This window comes from Nerophis lumbriciformis, linkage group LG03 (assembly GCF_033978685.3).
Source record: "Nerophis lumbriciformis linkage group LG03, RoL_Nlum_v2.1, whole genome shotgun sequence".
Lineage (NCBI taxonomy): Eukaryota > Metazoa > Chordata > Actinopteri > Syngnathiformes > Syngnathidae > Nerophis > Nerophis lumbriciformis.
In genome coordinates, this window is record NC_084550.2 from 25,788,233 (window position 1) to 25,811,277 (window position 23,045).

General features: G+C 41.3%; 1 protein-coding gene across 1 annotated transcript in view; it reads right to left on the reverse strand.

Moving 5' to 3' along the window:
• The window catches only part of LOC133581922 (nucleolar protein 9), a 70,099-nt gene that overhangs the window by 20,700 nt on the left and 26,354 nt on the right, over positions 1-23,045 (reverse strand). The window contains exons 6-10 of the mRNA XM_061936023.1: positions 15,590-15,731; positions 15,326-15,518; positions 15,101-15,241; positions 8,340-8,459; positions 8,023-8,235 (exon numbers count right to left, since the gene is read on the reverse strand). Of these exons, the coding sequence (XP_061792007.1) occupies positions 8,023-8,235; positions 8,340-8,459; positions 15,101-15,241; positions 15,326-15,518; positions 15,590-15,731 (809 nt within the window). The remainder of the gene's footprint in view (positions 1-8,022; positions 8,236-8,339; positions 8,460-15,100; positions 15,242-15,325; positions 15,519-15,589; positions 15,732-23,045) is intronic.

Consider the following 23,045-nt stretch of genomic DNA (forward strand, 5'->3'; position numbering starts at 1 on the left):
TGTGTGACTGCCATCATATGACAGTCTACACGTATCTCTTATGTGTGACTGCCATCATATTGCAGTCTACACGTATCTCTTCTGTGTGACTGCCATCACATTGCAGTCTACATGTATCTCTTATGTGTGACTGCCATCATATTGCAGTCTACACATATTTCTTATATGTGACTGCCATCACATTGCAGTTTACCCGTATCTCTTATGTGTGACTGCCATCACATTGCAGTCTACACGTATCTCTTATGTGTGACTGCCATCATATTGCAGTCTACACGAATCTCTTATGTGTGACTGCCATCATATTGCAGTCTACACGTATCTCTTATGTGTGACTGCCATCATATTGCAGTCTACACGTATCTCTTATGTGTGACTGCCATCATATTGCAGTCTACGTGTATCTCTTATATGTGTGACTGCCATCATATTGCAGTCTACACAAATCTCTTATGTGTGACTGCCATCATATTGCAGTCTACACGTATCTCTTATGTGTGACTGCCATCACATTGCAGTATACACGTATCTCTTATGTGTGACTGCCATCACATTGCAGTCTACACGTATCTCTTGTGTGACTGCCATCATATTGCAGTCTACACGTATCTCTTATGTGTGACTGCCATCATATTGCAGTCTACATGTATCTCTTATGTGTGACTGCCATCATATGACAGTCTACACGTATCTCTTATGTGTGACTGCCATCATATTGCAGTCTACATGTATCTCTTATGTGTGACTGCCATCATATTAAAGTCTACACATATCTCTTATGTGTGACTGCCATCATATTGCAGTCTCCATGTATCTCTTATGTGTGACTGCCATCATATTGCAGTCTACACGTATCTTTTATGTGTGACTGCCATCACATTGCAGTCTACACGTATCTCTTATGTGTGACTGCCATCATATTGCAGTCTAAACATATCTCTTATGTGTGACTGCCATCACATTGCAGTCTACACGTATCTATTATGTGTGACTGCCATCATATTGCAGTCTATATGTATCTCTTATGTGTGACTGCCATCATATGACAGTCTACACGTATCTCTTATGTGTGACTGCCATCATATTGCAGTCTACACGTATCTCTTCTGTGTGACTGCCATCACATTGCAGTCTACACGTATCCCTTATGTGTGACTGCCATCACATTGCAGTTTACACGTATCTCTTATGTGTGACTGCCATCATATTGCAGTCTACACGTATCTCTTATGTGTGACTGCTATCACATTGCAGTCTACACGTCTCTCTTATGTGTGACTGCCATTATATTGCAGCCTATACATATCTCTTATGTGTGACTGCCATCACATTGCAGTTTACACGTATCTCTTATGTGTGACTGCCATCATATTGCAGTCTATATGTATCTCTTATATGTGTGACTGCCATTATATTGCAGTCTACACGTATCCCTTATGCATACCTGCCAACTTTTGAAATCAGAAAAACCTAGTAGCCAGGGTCCAGGGGCCGCAGGCCCCGGTAGGTCCAGGACAAAGTCCTGGTGGGGGGTTCAGGCTTCGCCCCCCGACGCAAAATGATTATTAGCATTCAGACAGGTTAAAATGTTGCTAAAACCATCACTTTTCTATCAGTCACAGTGACTTTTCAAAACAAAAATATTACAGCAAAAATCATATGGGTTGATTGACATGTTTATTCTGTAAGCTAACTTCAATAGTTTGAAATTATTTTGACAGTTAATGCCAGTTATCCTGTCAACCTTTCACAAGACTTCAATTTGTTAATTGAAAGTATAAACAGTATAAACACTTTTTACAGTAAACAAATGGTAAAACAGTACTAAACAATTCCATTAAAAAAAAAAATTGGTGTCATTATTAACTTTCTGTCCAAGCTTGTATAATCTACTGCCTTGTTCAATTGTAAAAAATATTCTGTGCCTAAAATTCACATTTCTATCACAATTATCATACTGTAAACATGGTAAGCTAACTTCATTAAAATTAATAGTCCTGTCAATAGCATGGAATTACAATTCAAATGTAGTTTTTTTGTAAGCCTTTCAAAAGAATTCAAAATATGAAAAATTAATGAAAATTAATTTAAGCCATCAGACACTTGAAAAGTGGCACATCACATCTCTAATGTAATCATTTTAACTTTTCAACAGAAATAGCACTGCAAAAATATTAAGGACATACTTCTGTATTTTGGTAGTTATGCTCTCAACATTTAACAAGATTTCTTCAACTTGGACTTGAAAGCATAAATAGTATAAACACTTTTAACAGTATAACAGTACTAAACAATTCCAATAGATAACATTGGTGTCATTACCTTTTTGTGGCTAAAATCCGAAAAACGTTGAAAGTTTTCCACTTGTATCGCTAGCAACGGCATTAGACTTGTGTTTTTTTGTCCCAACGTGGTCTTTTACATCGCTAATTCCTCCGTGTCCGATCCAAAAATCTTGTCTGCACAAGGTGCAATTCGCGTAGTTTTCACCCTTTTTGGAACGGATAATTATTCCCGGATAGGCTTTTGAATATTCTTTACGGAATGACTGCAGTTTTCTTTTCGGTTTAAGACTCGTTTGCGATGTTTCTCCGGCTGATTCCATGATCGTTCGCTCGTTTGGAAACAATGGCAACAGGTGCCTCGTGCTTGGCAGCGGTGCTATAAATAGCCTCACGCATTTAAAAAAAAAAAAGTTTTTAATTAATGAAAAACCATATTTTTTATCACTGCAACCGTAACCCGGAATAGGTTGATGAAAACCGTACTAATTACGGGAAAACCGGAGTAGTTGGCAGGTATGCTTGTGTGTGACTGCCATCATATTGCAGTCTACATGTATCTCTTATGTGTGACTGCCATCATATGACAGTCTACACGTATCTCTTATGTGTGACTGCCATCATATTGCAGTCTACATGTATCTCTTATGTGTGACTGCCATCATATTGCAGTCTACACATATCTCTTATGTGTGACTGCCATCATATTGCAGTCTCCATGTATCTCTTATGTGTGACTGCCATCATATTGCAGTCTACACGTATCTTTTATGTGTGACTGCCATCACATTGCAGTCTACACGTATCTCTTATGTGTGACTGCCATCATATTGCAGTCTAAACATATCTCTTATGTGTGACTGCCATCACATTGCAGTCTACACGTATCTCTTATGTGTGACTGCCATCATATTGCAGTCTACATGTATCTCTTATGTGTGACTGCCATCATATGACAGTCTACACGTATCTCTTATGTGTGACTGCCATCATATTGCCGTCTACACGTATCTCTTCTGTGTGACTGCCATCACATTGCAGTCTACACGTATCCCTTATGTGTGACTGCCATCACATTGCAGTTTACACGTATCTCTTATGTGTGACTGCCATCATATTGCAGTCTACACGTATCTCTTATGTGTGACTGCTATCACATTGCAGTCTACACGTCTCTCTTATGTGTGACTGCCATCACATTGCAGTCTACACGAATCTCTTGTGTGACTGCCATCATTTTGCAGTCTACACGTATCTCTTATGTGTGACTGCCATCATATTGCAGTCTACATGTATCTCTTATGTGTGACTGCCATCACATTGCAGTCTACACGTATCTCTTGTGTGACTGACATCACATTGCAGTCTACACGTATCCCTTATGTGTGACTGCCATCACATTGCAGTTTACACGTATCTCTTATGTGTGACTGCCATCAAATTGCAGTCTACACGTATCTTTTTTGTGTGACTGCCATCATATTGCAGTCTACATGTATCCCTTATGTGTGACTGCCATCATATTGCAGTCTACACGTATCTCTTGTGTGACTGCCATCATATTGCAGCCTACATGTATCTCTTATGTGTGACTGCCATCATATTGCAGTCTACACATATCTCTTATGTGTGACTGCCATCACATTGCAGTCTAAACGTATCTCTTGTGTGACTGCATCATATTGCAGTCTACACGTATCTCTTATGTGTGACTGCCATCACATTGCAGTCTACACATATCTCTTATGTGTGACTGCCATCATATTGCAGTCTTCATGTATCTCTTATATGTGTGACTGCCATTATATTGCAGTCTGCATGTATCTCTTATGTGTGACTGCCATCATATTGCAGTCTACACATATCTCTTATGTGTGACTGCCATCATATTGCAGTCTACACGTATCTCTTATGTGTGACTGCCATCATATTGCAGTCTACACGTATCTCTTATGTGTGACTGCCATCATATTGCAGTCTACACGTATCTCTTGTGTGACTGCAATCATATTGTAGTCTACACGTATCTCTTATGTGTGACTGCCATCATATTGCAGTCTACACGTATCTCTTATGTGTGACTGCCATCATATTGCAGTCTCCATGTATCTCTTATGTGTGACTGCCTTCATATTGCAGTCTACACGTATCTCTTATGTGTGACTGCCATCACATTGCAGTCTACACTTGTCTTTTATGTGTGACTGCCATCATATTGCAGTCTACACGTATCCCTTATGTGTGACTGCCATCATATTGCAGTCTAAACATATCTCTTATGTGTGACTGCCATCACATTGCAGTCTGCCATCACATTGCAGTCTACACGTATCTCTTGTGTGACTGACATCACATTGCAGTCTACACGTATCCCTTATGTGTGACTGCCATCACATTGCAGTTTACACGTATCTCTTATGTGTGACTGCCATCAAATTGCAGTCTACACGTATCTCTTTTGTGTGACTGCCATCATATTGCAGTCTACATGTATCCCTTATGTGTGACTGCCATCATATTGCAGTCTACACGTATCTCTTTTGTGTGACTGCCATCATATTGCAGTCTACACGTATCTCTTTTGTGTGACTGCCATCATATTGCAGTCTACATGTATCTCTTATGTGTGGCTGCCATCATATTGCAGTCTACACATATCTCTTATGTGTGACTGCCATCACATTGCAGTCTAAACGTATCTCTTGTGTGACTGCCATCATATTGCAGTCTACACGTATCTCTTATGTGTGACTGCCATCACATTGCAGTCTACACATATCTCTTATGTGTGACTGCCATCATATTGCAGTCTACACGTATCTCTTATGTGTGACTGCCATCATATTGCAGTCTACACGTATCTCTTTTGTGTGACTGCCATCATATTGCAGTCTACACGTATCTCTTTTGTGTGACTGCCATCATATTGCAGTCTACATGTATCTCTTATGTGTGGCTGCCATCATATTGCAGTCTACACATATCTCTTATGTGTGACTGCCATCACATTGCAGTCTAAACGTATCCCTTGTGTGACTGCCATCATATTGCAGTCTACACGTATCTCTTATGTGTGACTGCCATCATATTGCAGTCTACACGTATCTCTTTTGTGTGACTGCCATCATATTGCAGTCTACATGTATCTCTTATGTGTGGCTGCCATCATATTGCAGTCTACACATATCTCTTATGTGTGACTGCCATCACATTGCAGTCCAAACGTATCTCTTGTGTGACTGCCATCATATTGCAGTCTACACGTATCTCTTATGTGTGACTGCCATCACATTGCAGTCTACACGTATCTCTTGTGTGACTGCAATCATATTGTAGTCTACACGTATCTCTTATGTGTGACTGCCATCATATTGCAGTCTACACGTATCTCTTATGTGTGACTGCCATCATATTGCAGTCTCCATGTATCTCTTATGTGTGACTGCCTTCATATTACAGTCTACACGTATCTCTTATGTGTGACTGCCATCACATTGCAGTCTACACTTGTCTTTTATGTGTGACTGCCATCATATTGCAGTCTACACGTATCCCTTATGTGTGACTGCCATCATATTGCAGTCTAAACATATCTCTTATGTGTGACTGCCTTTACATTGCAGTCTGCCATCACATTGCAGTCTACACGTATCTCTTATGTGTGACTGCCATCATATTGCAGTCTCCATGTATCTCTTATATGTGTGACTGCCATCATATTGCAGTCTACACGTATCTCTTATGAGTGACTGCCATCATATTGCAGTCTACACGTAACTCTTATGTGTGACTGCCATCATATTGCAGTCTCCATGTATCTCTTATGTGTGACTGCCATCATATTGCAGTCTACACGTATCTTTTGTGTGACAGCCATCACATTGCAGTCTATACGTATCTCTTATGTGTGACTGCCATCATATTGTAGTCTAAACATATCTCTTATGTGTGACTGCTATCACATTGCAGTCTACACGTATCTCTTATGTGTGACTGCCATCATATTGCAGTCTCCATGTATCTCTTATATGTGTGACTGCCATCATATTGCAGTCTACACGTATCTCTTATGAGTGACTGCCATCATATTGCAGTCTACACGTATCTCTTATGTGTGACTGCCATCATATTGCAGTCTCCATGTATCTCTTATGTGTGACTGCCATCATATTGCAGTCTACACGTATCTTTTATGTGTGACAGCCATCACATTGCAGTCTACACGTATCGCTTATGTGTGACTGCCATCATAATGCAGTCTAAACATATCTCTTATGTGTGACTGCCATCACATTGCAGTCTACACGTATCTCTTATGTGTGACTGCCATCATATTGCAGTCTACATGTATCTCTTATGTGTGACTGCCATCATATGACAGTCTACACGTATCTCTTATGTGTGACTGCCATCATATTGCAGTCTACACGTATCTCTTCTGTGTGACTGCCATCACATTGCAGTCTACACGTATCCCTTATGTGTGACTGCCATCACATTGCAGTTTACACGTATCTCTTATGTGTGACTGCCATCAAATTGCAGTCTACACGTATCTCTTATGAGTGACTGCCATCATATTGCAGTCGACATGTATCTCTTATGTGTGACTGCCATCATATTGCAGTCTACACGTATCTCTTATGTGTGACTGCCATCAAATTGCAGTCTACACGTATCCCTTGTGTGACTGCCATCATATTGCAGTCTACACGTATCCCTTATGTGTGTTTGCCATCATATTGCAGTCTACACGTATCCTTTATGTGTGACTGCCATCATATTGCAGTCTACACGTATCTCTTATGTGTGACTGCCATCATATTGCAGTCTACACGTATCTCTTATGTGTGACTGCCATCACATTGCAGTCTACACGTATGTCTTATGTGTGACTGCCATCATATTGCAGTCTACACATATCCCTTATGTGTGACTGCCATCATATTGCAGTCTACACGTATCTCTTATGTGTGACTGCCATCATATTGCAGTCTACATGTATCTCTTATGTGTGACTGCCATCATATTGCAGTCTACACATATCTCTTATGTGTGACTGCCATCATATTGCAGTCTACACATATCTCTTATGTGTTACTGCCATCATATTGCAGTCTACACGTATCTCTTATGTGTGACTGCCATCATATTGCAGTCTACACATATCGCTTCTGTGTGACTGCCATCATATTGCAGTCTACACATATCTCTTATGTGTTACTGCCATCATATTGCAGTCTACACGTATCTCTTATGTGTGACTGCCATCATATTGCAGTCTACACGTATCGCTTCTGTGTGACTGCCATCATATTGCAGTCTACACGTATCTCTTATGTGTGACTGCCATCACATGGCAGTCTACACGTATCTCTTATGTGTGACTGCCATCTACTGGCCACACTTATCATTACACCATGTACCAAATAAAATTGCTTCAAGTAAATTTTTAAGAAAATGAAAGGCTTTTAATTGCGCCTCATAGTCTGAAAAATTTGGTAATGTAGTAGTGAATGAATACAAAAGCAGGCAGATTGAATGTTTACAGGTTGTTGTTAGAGGGAAGACCTACTACATGAAGGTGTCAAATGGAAAGAAATAAACCAGTGTTTACAACAACATCCATACCGTGGAAGAACTCAGTGGGCGACTGAAAGTGTCGCCCATCTTGCCTTTACGTCTAAGTAAGTCAGTAGCTCTTCTTCTCAGAATCGATACATCATTAAGGCGGTCGTACCTCCAGCCTCCTGAGGATCTTCCCCCGCCCCTTGTCGCTGGATGTGGTGATGAGAGCTTGGAGGACGTGGCTGCCAGACGGGTCACACGCCATGGTCAGGAGGTCCTCCGGGGTCAGCGCACGTAGACTGCTGAGGAGGTGGGAGCGCTCCTTGAACCTGGTGAGCGCCTGCACCAGTCGGGAGCCATGGTAACAGATGGAGGACAGAGGGACCTAGCCATGACAAGCCACATGTCATCTGCTGTGCGTCTGACATTTACTCCTCACAACAATGCCTAAAGGTTCCTTCTGTTATGGGGATTTCCACTGGAGCTTACCTGGGTCTGTGTACTGCCCTCTGCTGTGTCAGAGTGGTAGTACACTTCATAGGTGAGAAGGGACATGAAGAGAGGGAGGCAGTAGACATGCCGAGAGCCGGGCTCTGCACAGTGGAATGCCTGGGAGAAAGTGCAACACAATTCTGGTTATTTTCACAAAATAACTTTGTGTTTTAAAAGGGTCCTATTATGCAAAACACACACATTCACTGTACAAACATACAAACCCCGTTTCCATATGAGTTGGGAAATTGTGTTAGATGTAAATATAAACGGAAATCATTTTCAAGCCATATTCAGTTGAATATGCCACAAAGACAACATATTTGATGTTCAAACTCATAAACTTTTTTTTTTTTTTTTTGCAAATAATCATTAACTTTAGAATTTGATGCCAGCAACACGTGACAAAGAAGTTGGGAAAGGTGGCAATAAATACTGATAAAGTTGAGGAATGCTCATCAAACACTTATTTGGAACATCCCACAGGTGAACAGGCAAATTGGGAACAGGTGGGTGCCATGATTGGGTATAAAAATAGATTCCATGAAATGCTCAGTCATTCACAAAAAAGGATGGGGCGAGGGTCACCACTTTGTCAACAAATGCCTGAGCAAATTGTTGAACAGTTTAAGAAAAACCTTTCTCAACTAGCTATTGCAAGGAATTTAGGGATTTCACCATCTACGCTCCGTAATATCATCAAAGGGTTCAGAGAATCTGGAGAAATCACTGCACGTAAGCAGCTAAGCCCGTGACCTTCGATCCCTCAGGCTGTACTGCATCAACAAGCCACATCAGTGTGTAAAGGATATCACCACATGGGCTCAGGAACACTTCAGAAACCCACTGTCAGTAACTACAGTTGGTCGCTACATCTGTAAGTGCAAGTTAAAACTCTCCTATGCAAGGCGAAAACCGTTTATCAACAACACCCAGAAACGCCGTCGGCTTCGCTGGGCCTGAGCTCATCTAAGATGGACTGATACAAAGTGGAAAAGTGTTCTGTGGTCTGACGAGTCCACATTTCAAATTGTTTTTGGAAACTGTGGACGTCGTGTCCTCCGGACCAAAGAGGAAAAGAACCATCCGGATTGTTATAGGCGCAAAGTTGAAAAGCCAGCATGTGTGATGGTATGGGGGTGTATTAGTGCCCAAGACATGGGTAATTTACACATCTGTGAAGGCGCCATTAATGCTGAAAGGTACATACAGGTTTTGGAGCAACATATGTTGCCATCCAAGCAACGTTACCATGGACGCTTATTTCAGCAAGACAATGCCAAGCCACATGTTACATCAAAGTGGCTTCATAGTAAAAGAGTGCGGGTACTAGACTGGCCTGCCTGTAGTCCAGACATTGAAAATGTGTGGTGCATTATGAAGCCTAAAATAGCACAACGGAGACCCCCGGACTGTTGAACAACTTAAGCTGTACATCAAGCAAGAATGGGAAAGAATTCCACCTGAGAAGCTTCAAAAATGTGTCTCCTCAGTTCCCAAAAGTTTACTGAGTGTTGTTAAAAGGAAAGGCCATGTAACACAGTGGTGAACATGCCCTTTCCCAACTACTTTGGCACGTGTTGCAGCCATGAAATTCTAAGTTAATTATTATTTGCAAAAAAATAAATAAAGTTTGAGTTTGAACATCAAATATGTTGTCTTTGTAGTGCATTCAACTGAATATGGGTTGAAAATGATTTGCAAATCATTGTATTTCGTTTATATTTACATCTAACACAATTTCCCAACTCATATGGAAACGGGGTTTGTACATATACACATACATTCACTGTACAAACATACATATGCACATACATTCATTGTACAAACATACATGTACACATCCATGTACATATAGATTCACTGTACAAACATACATATCCACATATATTCACTGTACATACATACATACATACATATACACATACATGTACATATAGATTCACTGTACAAACATGCATACTGTACATATACACTCACTGTACAAACATACATACTGTACATATACATTCACTGTACAAACACATATACACATTCGGTACATATACAAGTACATATGCATACATACACTCAAGCACATAATCAGGTTTCATCAAACATATATTAACGTTGTTGCCCTAGGGCAGGGGTCGGCAACCCAAAATGTTGAAAGAGCCATATTGGACCAAAAATACAAAAACAAATCTGTCTGGGGCCGCAAAAAAATTAAAAGCCGTTTTACATACAGATAGTGTGTCATGAAATATAAATTGAATTAAGAGGACTTTAAGGAAACTAAATGAGCTCAAATATACCTACAAACGAGGCATAATGATGCAATATGTACATATAGCTAGCCTAAATAGCATGTTAGCATCGATTAGCTTGCAGTCATGCAGTGACTAAATATGCCCGATTAGCACTCCACACAATTCAATAACATCAACAAAACTCACCTTTGTGCATTCATGCACAACGTTAAAAGTTTGGTGGACAAAATGAGACAGAAAAAGAAGTGGCATAAAACACGTCCTAGAAAGTCGGAGAAAGTTATACATGTAAACAAACTACGGTGAGTTCAAGGACCGCCAAAATTAGTAGGACAAAACGGCGCTCGCCAAATACTCAATCAGTGAAGCATGTTTAATATAAACAGTGGGATTTATAACAATTAGGGAGGTTTGTGTCATGTTTGGCCTCCTACAGAAACCATATTAAAACAAAAAATAAATTATTTCCCCTCATCTTTTTCCATTTTTAAAACATCTTTGGAAAAGCTCCAGGGAGCCACTAGGGCGGCGCTAAAGAGCCGCATGCGGCTCTAGAGCCACGGGTTGCCGACCCCTGCCCTAGAGTAAACTGGGTATAACACATGGGACACTGACAAAGCTTAACCTATTGTTACTATAACAATCTACAAGGTTAATGTAGGTTGCTTCTCTTTCTTCATTCTTTCGTATCTCTAGTTATCATGACGTATATGTATTGCTGCATTTGAACAACTGTGTTGTTCATAATAAAGGTAAAGTATTGGTATTGTTCATTATCAATAGTGACATTTCTATTGGTATTTGTATTGCTCCATTTGTAGTGTAATAATGTTCATTGTCATTTCTGTATTATTTTTTATTTTGCCAACTGCTTCTTTGCTATCACTTTTACCATCATATTTGTACATATCCTATTTGCTGATGTTGCTCTATTGTTGTTATTGTTATTGTTGTGTTTGCTGTTGTTGTTATCCCCTCGTGTCCCCACAATTTCCCCCTCTGTCTTCCTTTTTTTTCTCTTTCTATCCCCTCCGGCTAAGAAGAAAACTTTTTTTTTTTTTTTATTTAAAATGTTTGCTTGTTGGTGTCGTTTTTGTGTATTTGGGATCCTTAATAACCTCTAAAGGCTTAGTGGCCACATGCGTGGACAGCACCTTTTAGCTCTTATTTCCAAAATTGTGTACACTACTGAATTGGGGTCTTATGCCGACATATGGGCACTTATACTGCCATCTGGTGGTGTCAGAAGAGTATAACATACAATGGAATTTGGGGGAAAAAAAGTGTAAAAATAAAAATTAGCATGTCACTAAACATGAAGTACACGTTTGTGTACTTATGGACTAAGTACATATCAAAAGATGATTTTTAGTTTTTATTCTAATTAGGGTCCAATTATCCCAAATAGCAAAGAGAGAGAAAAAAAAAAAAAGCATGTAAACAAACAGCTTGGGCCGTCCCGAAAATGTGACGTAGATATTTATAAAACAATATTGCCTTTTTCAAAACAAAAGCTTCAAAGGAGTCGTTTGAAATTTGAGACTATTGTGACGTATTTTGCCTTTATTACGTCAGTGGATATCTCTATATATGGCTTATATGCTTGGCACTCAAGGGTTGGAATTGGGGGTTAAAATCACCAAAAATTATTCCCCGGGCGCGGCCACCGCTGCTGCTCACTGCTCCCCTCACCTCCCAGGGGGTGGAACAAGGGGATGGGTCAAATGCAGAGGACACATTTAACCACATCTAGTGTGTGTGTGATGATCATTGGTACTTTAACTTAACTTAACTTAGAGGTGTGCGTGAATCCGCCATTTTAATTCAGTTGTAGTTCAGAGTTATTAGTCAATAAGCTCCTTATTTTTCTCCATCCTCTTGTTGTGTCGACTAATTGTTGCTAAAATTTGCAGCCGACAATTATTTTTGTCGACATCATCACACGCGTTTTTTCCAGGCCGTCACTCAAAAAAAAAACGTTGTGTCGGAGGCAGATATTTACATATATCCGAATTTAAATGTTACTTCTTTTTATTTCATTGTCATATTACAAAACAGCTAGTGTTTTTCTTCCAAATGTGGTCTTTTGGTTGTCTGCAAAACTGTGTGCTTAACCTTGAAGTGAGGAATGTTAGAGAGAGCGATAATAAGCATTTGTTTTGGCTAGGGAGACATGACTGCCGGGGGGGGGGGGGGGGGTTTGGGTCGGGGAAGACAGACCATTTTGGCGGCGCGATAGAATGTTCTATGCTGGACTGGTCTCAAATGTATATCTGCAAAGCTTTGAAAATATACAACAAAATACCTATTCTGTCTCTGGTGGTTTTTCTACTCAGCTTTAGTGTCGTAAAGAGCTTGGGAGCGACTTGTGACTTGAATTCCCTGGGAGGAACAACTGGTCCAAAACGCAACAATTGCCAGTGAAAAAATTTCCTCCTATTCTTGTTAAAAACATGAGTACCTTGCTCATGTTGCAACGCGGACCTTGTTTTTCACGGCACTACATCTGCGATATATTGTAGCGTCCCGGAAGAGTTAGTGCTGCAAGGGGTTCTGGGTATTTGTATGCGGGTGTTCTCCCGAAATGTGTTTGTCATTCTTGTTCGGTGTGGGTTCACAGTGTGGCACATATTTGTAACAGTGTTAAACTTGTTTATACGGGCACCCTCGGTGTGACCTGTATGGCTGTTGACCATGTATGCCTTGCATTCACTTGTGTGTGTGAAAAGCCGTACTTATTATGTGATTGGGCCGGCACGCAAAGGCAGTGCCTTTAAGGCACGCCCCCCCAATATTGTTTTCTGGGTGGAAATTGGGAGAAATTCGGGAGAATGGTTGTCGGGAGGGGCACTGAAATTTGGGAGTCTCCCGGGAAAATCGGGAGGGTTAGGCAAGTATGACTGGGAGCCGCAACTGCTCTGTACTTCTCCCTGCGTCCGTGTACCACTCCGTACAGCAGCGTTTAAAAAAGTCATACATTTTACCTTTTGAAACCGATACCAATAATTTCCGATATTACATTTTAATTTAATTCGGATTCAAGAGGAACAGTGTGGTTTTCGTCCTGGTCGTGGAACTGTGGACCAACTCTATACTCTCGGCAGGGTCCTTGAGGGTGCATGGGAGTTTGCCCAACCAGTCTACATGTGCTTTGTGGACTTGGAGAAGGCATTCGACCGTGTCCCTCGGGAAGTCCTGTGGGGAGTGCTCAGAGAGTACGGGGTATCAGACTGTCTGATTGTGGCTGTCCGCTCCCTGTACGATCAGTGTCAGAGCTTGGTCCGCATTGCCGGCAGTAGGTCGGACACGTTTCCAGTGAGGGTTGGACTCCGCCAAGGCTGCCCTTTGTCACCGTTTCTGTTCATAACTTTTATGGACAGAATTTCTAGGCGCAGTCAAGGCGTTGAGGGGATCCGGTTTGGTGGCTGCAGGATTAGGTCTCTGCTTTTTGCGGATGATGTGGTCCTGATGGCTTCATCTGGCCAGGATCTTCAGCTCTCGCTGGATCGGTTCGCAGCCGAGTGTGAAGCGACTGGGATGAGAATCAGCACCTCCAAGTCCATGGTTCTCGCCCGGAAAAGGGTGGAGTGCCATCTCCGGGTTGGGGAGGAGACCCTGCCCCAAGTGGAGGAGTTCAAGTACCTCGGAGTCTTGTTCACGAGTGGGGGAAGAGTGGATCGTGAGATCGACAGGCGGATCGGTGCGGCATCTTCAGTAATGCGGACGCTGTATCGATCCGTTGTGGTGAAGAAGGAGCTGAGCCGGAAGGCAAAGCTCTCAATTTACCGGTCGATCTACGTTCCCATCCTCACCTATGGTCATGAGCTTTGGGTTATGCCTGAAAGGACAAGATCACGGGTACAAGCGGCCGAAATGAGTTTCCTCCGCCGGGTGGCGGGGCTCTCCCTTAGAGATAGGGTGAGAAGCTCTGTCATCCGGGGGGAGCTCAAAGTAAAGCCGCTGCTCCTCCACATCGAGAGGAGCCAGATGAGGTGGTTCGGGCATCTGGTCAGGATGCCACCCGAACGCCTCCCAAGGGAGGTGTTTAGGGCACGTCAGACCGGTAGGAGGCCACGGGGAAGACCCAGGACACGTTGGGAAGACTATGTCTCCCGGCTAGCCTGGGAACGCCTCGGGATCCCCCGGGAAGAGCTGGACGAAGTGGCTGGGGAGAGGAAAGTCTGGGCTTCCCTGCTTAGGCTGCTGCCCCCGCGACCCGACCTCGGATAAGCGGAAGAAGATGGATAGACGGATGGATTACATTTTAAAGCATTTATCGGCCGATATTATCGGACATCTCTATTTTTCACGCTCGTTTTTTTTGGTGTTTTTTCCTGCTACACGTAAAAAGCCGGTCTGTGAAAATAATGCATACATTAAACCGGTCCCTGGTGGAAAAGAGGTTGGGGACCCCTGATGGAGACCACAAGGAACAGTATGACCCCCTTTAATGCATCTTTTAGGCATTAAAATCATCAATGAGGTTATTGGTACAGAAATAAGACTTACATTGAGTAGACACTGCATTAATTCTTCCTGTCTTTCTCCACTTTCTGCGCAACTTTCTGCCAGTTGCACGATCACACCCATGTGACCTGATGCCAAGATGGCCTCCACGCCTTCGAGCAGCTCGTCGAACAAGCTGACAAACTTCAAAAACAAAGAAGTGATCAATCACTCATCAAAGTAAGACAACCCCAGTTTCAAATTTGCACTGCGATGATTTCAACCCACCAGCTTGGTTTTGGCCGTGACGGCGGTCAGCCTCTGTATGGGGAAGTTACCGATTGGATGGAGGGCGAGGTCGACCAGCTGACCCTTGAGGTGGTTCTTGTAAAGGTCACAGAGGAGGGACTTGGGCGACAGCTGAACGACGGTCTCGATGAGGCGACTGGCGGCTTGGTCTTTGAGAAAAACCAGAAGGGGACTAAAAAGACATTGCAAAAATACAAAATAAAAAACATTCTCTCCGACCAACTCCTACTTAGAACTACAGACCTGACACCGGGAGCAGCGGAGCAACTCGTCAAGTACACGGCCGTGCGCCTCAGGAGCTGCTTGCAGAGTTTGGGTCGTTTCCTGTGGCACACGGTCAACATGGTCTGGAACACGGCGCTGGCAACAGAGCCGGCGATGCTTACTGGAAAGAGACAACACCTTCATATTACAACTATTGACGTTTTCGGTTCAAAAGATACGGGTCATACCAATACTAAAGTCACAATTAGGGAGATATAACCTCCTCCAACCTCCGAGGACAAAGCTACGTACAATGGGAGACCGGGCTTTCTGCTCCGCCACTCCCATTGGAACGCTCTCCCTGACCACCTGAGGCATACTTGCCAACCTTGAGACCTCCGATTTCGGGAGGTGGGGGTGGGGGCGGGGGGTGTGGTCGGGGGTGGGGCGTGGTTGGGGGCGTGGTTAAGATATATATATAAATATATATATAAGAAATACTTGACTTTCAGTGAATTCTAGCTATATATATTTTTATTTATTTATTACATATATATATATATAAATAAATAAAGAAAATACTTGAATTTCAGTGTTCATTTATTTACACATATACACACACACATAACACTCATCTACTCATTGTTGAGTTAAGGGTTGAATTGTCCATCCTTGTTCTATTCTCTGTCACTATTTCAGAACACACACATTATACAAATATACATTAAAAAATCAACAAGAAAACGGGAGCTCTAATTTGGGAGTCTGAATTAGGATCAGAAGTTCCTATATAAACGTTGCGCACTCACGTCGCCATTTTGTATTGATTACTGCAGCTGTGCACTGGATTCATTCACAAATAGAAATTACAACTCACAAACACTTTAGAGTTAGGCTCCGCCATCAGAATGTGTACTTAAACATCATAAAGATCACATGGATATTATTCAGTGAGTTGATTCACCAAAACTAACCTGTTATACAGGAGGAAAAAGCACACAGGACGTTTCAATTGTTCACAGACTGGTCGCTCTCATCAGAATGACAAGACACTTCCGGTCTGCAGGTGATAGCATTCAATTGGGAAGAAACGCCCTACTGCCCCCTACTGACCAATGTGAATACTGATAAATGTGTAATGACAGCTCCAAAAACGAATTCAAACCACAAAATAAAATAAATAAATCAACACAAAAATGTGACACATTATGGGTGGGTCACATATGCATGTACAGTAGATGGCAGTATTGTCCTGTTTAAAAGTGTCACAACATTGCTGTTGACGGCAGACGAACTGCTTTACGGTAGACGAAGACTTGACTGCTGTTGTTGTGTGTTGTTACCGCGCTGGGAGGACGTTAATGAAACTGCCTAACAATAAACCCACATAAGAAACCAAGAACTCGCCCTCGATCATTAGCTGTTTCTATTGTGGGAAAGCGGACATGTGAACAGGCTGTCAACACGTCACTCAGGTCCGCATGGAGCTGGAGGGGGTGTGGCCTCCAGCTCCGCCTGAATTTCGGGAGAAAATTTGTCCCGGGAGGTTTTCGGGAGAGGCGCTGAATTTCGGGAGTCTCCCGGAAAATCCGGGAGGGTTGGCAAGTATGACCTGAGGGCACCACAGACTGTGGATGCTTTAAAATAAAATAAAATAAACCCTTCTTTTTAAAGGGGAACATTATCACAATTTCAGAATGGTTAAAACCATTAAAAATCAGTTCCCAGTGGCTTATTATATTTTTCGAAGTTTTTTTCAAAATTTTACCCATCACGCAATATCCCTAAAAAAAGCTTCAAAGTGTCTGATTTTAACCATCGTTATAAACACCCGTCCATTTTCCTGTGACGTCACATAGTGAATACAAACAAACATGGCGGAAAGAACAGCAAGCTATAGCGACATTAGCTCGGATTCAGACTCGGATTTCAGCGGTTTAAGCGATTCAACAGATTACGCATGTATTGAAACGGATGGTTGTAGTGTGGAGGCAGGTAGCGAAAACGAAATTGAAGAAGAAACTGAAGCTATTGAGCCATATCGGTTTGAACCGTATGCAAGCGAAACCGACGAAAACGACACGACAGCCAGCGACACGGGAGAAAGCGAAGACGAATTCGGCGATCGCCTTCTAACTAATGATTGGTATGTGTTTGTTTGGCATTAAAGGAAACTAACAACTATGAACTAGGTTTACAGCATATGAAATACATTTGGCAACAACATGCACTTTGAGAGTGCAGACAGCCCAATTTTCATCAATTAATATATTCTGTAGACATACCCTCATCCGCGCTCTTTTCCTGAAAGCTGATCTGTCCAGTTTTGGAGTTGATGTCAGCAGGCCAGGGAAGCTAGGGTCGATATTCTTCTCTTGATCATCTTCGGTGGCATAAGGGACGGTGTGAGCCAAGACATCCAGGGGGTTTAGCTCGCTCGTCTGCGGGAACAAACTGCCGCCATTGCTTGCCGTGCTACCAAGGTCCTTTGTCCCTGAATTGCTCACACACTCCGGCAGATTCAATGGGGGTCTGGCAGCAGATTTCTTTGACTTTATCGTTGGAAATGCATCTGCTTTGAGTGTCGCAGGATATCCACACATTCTTGCCATCTCTGTCGTAGCATAGCTTTCGTCGGTAAAGTGGGCGGAACAAAAGACTGACCATTTCGTCGGCTTTCCCCACACCTTCGTATTTTGAACAAATTTCGTCCAATTTCTTGCCACTTTCGCATCTTTGGGCCACTGGTGCAACTTGAATCCGTCCCTGTTCGTGTTGTTACACCCTCCGACAACACACCGACGAGGCATGATGTCTCCAAGGTACGGAAAACAGTCGAAAAAAACGGAAAATAACAGCTGATTTGACTCGGTGTTTGAGAAAATGGCGGATTGCTTCCCGATGTGACGTCACAACGCTCTGAGAGCGAATATTAGAAAGGCGTTTAATTCGCCAAAATTCACCCATTTAGAGTTTGGAAATCGGTTAAAAAAATATATGGTCTTTTTTCTGCAACATCAAGGGAGATATTGACGCTTACATAGGTCTGGTGATAATGTTCCCCTTTAATAAAGCCTTTTTTTTTTAGATATATGCATACTAGTTTTAGCTATTTGGCTGTTCTAGTTTTTATTTTTTTTATTTTTTAATACACTGTAGCACTTTGAGGTTGTTTACTCAATGTAAAGTGCTTTTTACAAATAAAATCTATTATTAGGGACCGCAATGTCCCTTTGGGACAGATGACCCTATTGTATTTCGTGCGTTTTATTATTATTATTATTATTCCGCCGCCTCTTTGAGCTGTAATTTGACCCCCTTAACATGCTTCAAAACTCACCATATTTGACACACACATTAGGACTGGCGAAAATTGCCATCTAATAAAAAAACCAAACCCCAAAACTCAAAATTGTGCTCTAGCGCCCCCTAGGAAAAAACAGACAAAACTGCTTGTAACTTCGGGTAGAAATGTCATGAAACAAAAACCTCTATGTAGGTCTGACTTAGACCTAGATTTCATACATTGACATCCTTAGGCAAAAATCAACAGAAAGTTGGCAATTCCCCCTTCAAAACAAAAGTTTAGTAAAAAACGTCACTTTTGCCTCTTTGAGCTGTAATTTGACCCCCTTTACATGCTTCAAAACTCACCAAACTGGACACACATCGGGACTGGCAAAAATTGCGATCTAATAAAAAACCCAAACCCAAAACTCAAAATTGCGCTCTAGCGCCCCCTAGGAAGAAAACACAGACACAACTGCTCCTAGGAAAAAAACTCAAGACAAAACTGCCTGTAACTTCCAGTAGGAATGTCTTAGAGACATGAAACAAAAACCTCTATGTAGGTCTCACTTAGACCTACATTTCATTCATTGACCCCCAGCAAAAATCAACAGGAAGTTTGCAATTCCCCCTTCAAAACAAAAGTTTTGTAAAAACCGGTCACCTTTTTTCAAACATTATCTCCTCTGAGCGCGTTTGTCGTGTCGGCTTCAAACTAGCACAGGAGAGAGATTGAACCCTTCTGATTAAAAGTTGACCAAAGAGTTTTAATTACTGCTCTGGTTTGTATTTTATGTGCCGTCAAAGTCGGTCCCGTCCATCGCTGCTTTAATTATTATTATATTGTTAAGATTTTACCAATACTGTCAGAATAATTGTATCTAAGTTATCACAAAACTTTGTGTTTCAATGAGTTCCCGGCGAGCAGACAAAAGCTGTCTTTGATCTTACCAATCAAAAGGCTTGTAAAACTCCACTGTGTAGAATGGGAAGCGACATGAAGGTGTCGGTTTCTTTGATCTATTGTAATCCACAGGAAGATTTTGTCTTGACCCGAGATCTACAAAGCGGAGAGGAAGCAGGACCTGAACCCCCCTTAAGATTTTACCAATACTGTCAGAAGAATTGTATCTAAATTATCACAAAACTTATGTGTTTCAATGAGTTTCCGGCGAGCAGACAAAAGCTGTCTTTGATCTTACCAACCAAACGGCTTGTAAAACTCCACTGTGTAGAATGGGAAGCAACATGAAGGTGTCGGTTTCTTTGATCTATTGTAATCCACAGGAAGATTTTGTCTTGACCCGAGATCTACAAAGCGGAGAGGAAGCAGGACCTGACTGACGCCCCCTCCAGGCACCTTTTCTTTGAACTGTTCTGTAACCAAAGGCAACGGCTGTTTACGACCCCCCTTCCTTTAGAAACAGCTGTTGCCGTGTAATCAGGGAAAGTCCAAATAAAAGAGAAGGGGGACAATCTTTCGTCAGAGTGTGGTGGAAGACTGTACAAACAGTACAGCCCAGACGTTTCTCCTCAATGAGCTAAATTTAAGTCTGTCTCTGTTTAATTCCTTGCTTCTTGTCTGTTTTAATAGATGTCATCAGTGTTTGAACCTGACAAATACCAGTTCCAACTAGGGTTGTCCCGATACTAATATTTTGGTACCAGTACCAAAATGTATTTCGATACTTTTCTAAATAAAGGGGACCACACAAAAATGGCATTATTGGCTTTATTTTAACAAAAAATCTTAGTGTACATGAAACATATGTTTATTATTGTAATTTAGTCCTTAAATAAAATAGTGAACATACTAGACAACTTGTCTTTTAGTAGTAAGTAAACAAACAAAGACTCCTAATTAGTCTGCTGACGTATGCAGTAACATATTGTGTCATTTATACACCTATTATTTTGTCAACATTATTAAGGACAAACTGTAAAAATGGATTATTAATCTACTTGTTCATTTACTGTTAATATCTGCTTATTTTCTGTTTTAACATGTTCTATCTACACTTCTGTTAAAATGTAATAATCACTTACTCTTCTCTTCTTTGATACTTTACATTAGTTTTGGATGATACCACACATTTAGGTATCGATCCGATACCAAGTAGTTACAGGATCATACATTGATCAATATAAATTATAAGAATACAATTTAAAAAAAAAAAGAAGGAAAAAACATTTTGTGACGATAAAAAATATCGATGTTGTCATAGTAGTATCGACTAGATATGCTATTGTACTTGGTATCGCTACAGTGGATGTCAGGTGTAGATCCACCCATGGCAGGCTGTCTTCTTTTAATAGATTTATTACAATCTTTGGCAAGTTAATGTAATGTTTGCTGTGGTCTGGAACAACATGGTCTGAAATGCAGCCAATATTACATATAGCTAATGTGTCATGAGACATGCAAAACTAAATGATACAGAAAGAGGATACAGGCAAAGGATATTAAATGAGCTCAAATACACCTACAAACGAAGCATGATGATGCAATATGTACAGACAGCTAGCCTAAACAGCATGTTAGCATCGATTAGCTTGCAGTCATGCAGTGACCAAATATGCCTGATTAGCACTCCAAAAAGTCAATAGCATCAACAAAGCGCACAGTATAAAACGTTTGGTGGACAAAATGATAAAAAAGAAGGAGTGGAATATTTTTACATGTAAACAAACTGTTTACACTATGGTGAGTTCAAGAACCGCCGAAATAAGTAGGACGAAACGATGTTCACCAAATACTGTCATCAGTGAAGCATACACACAAACATGTTACACAGTGGGGTTTTTCTAACAATTGGGAAGGTTTGTGTCATGTTTGTCCTCAAACAAAAACATTTTTTACCATCTTTTTCTATTTTCAATCCTTTTCTAAAAATGCTCCAGGGAGCCACTAGGGCGGCGCTAAAGAGCCGCATGCTGACCCCCGAGTTAGGCCAATAAATGCTTGAGGAATATTTTTATTTAATCATATTCATTTTTATATTATTGTTATATTGGTTTTAAGCACGGCGTGGCACAGTTGGGAGAGTGGCCGTGCCAGCAACCTGAAGGTTCCTGGTTCAATCCCCACCTTCTACCAACCTTGTCACGTCCGTTGTGTCCTTGAGCAAGACACTTCACCCTTGCTCCTGATGGCTCGTGGTTAGAGCCATCAGTGTGTGTGAATGGGGAAATAGGAGGGGTGTAACGGTACACAAAAATTTCGGTTCGGTACGTTCCACGGTTTAGAGGTCACGGTTCGGTTCATTTTCGGTACAGTAAGAAAACAACAAAATATAAATTTTTGGGTTATTTATTTACCAAATTTGCAAAATCTTCCACCAAAAATATTTTTCTTGGTGGAATATTTGATGTGAAGTAATGGGAACCTTGGATAGGTCAATAATTCATAATAACATTGATTTTGATTCAATATTATGTTTTGAGCAATGACAGTTTGAAAGAAAGAAAAAACAGCTTGGTTTTATTAGTCAACATTGCAACTTTTTCTAAATTACATTTAACCTTTTTTATTTCACTTTTGTTATGTTTTTGTTTATTTTAATAGTGTTTTTAGAATGTGCTGTGGGCCTTTAAAACATTAGCTGTGGGCCGCAAATGGCCTCCGGGGCACACTTTTGACACCCCTGCTATAGATAATAAAAAATTAAATGTGATAAATCTATGGATAAAAAGCAGAGGCTGGCGACGCATGCACGTTTATCATAACTCTCTCTCTCTCTGTCTCTGCCCTCCCTCACCAATGCTGCTGTTTGTTTTGTTTTTAACCACTGCTTAACCCTGAACGTACATTGAAAATACACGCAACCCTGACTCAAAATGCCGGACATTTGAGGCATTTAAGAAACTCCGCCCTGACAGCTCCGCAAAAGAGGACATGTCCGGTGAAAAGAGGATGTATGGTCATGGAAACTCGTTTGGTACACCTCCGAACCGAACCGGAACCCCCGTACCGAAACGGTTCGATACAAATACACGTACCATTACACCCCTAGGAAACAGTGTCAAAGCGCTTTGAGTACCTTGAAGGTAGAAAAGCGCGATACAAGTATAACCCATTTATCATTTATATTGATTTATTTTGTTTTTATTCAGTCATTGGTGGAGCTAAGGTTAATATTTGAATCTTGTTTCTAATATTGTTGTGCAGCACTTTGGAAACTTTTTTGTAAATATAAATGAAGTGGAT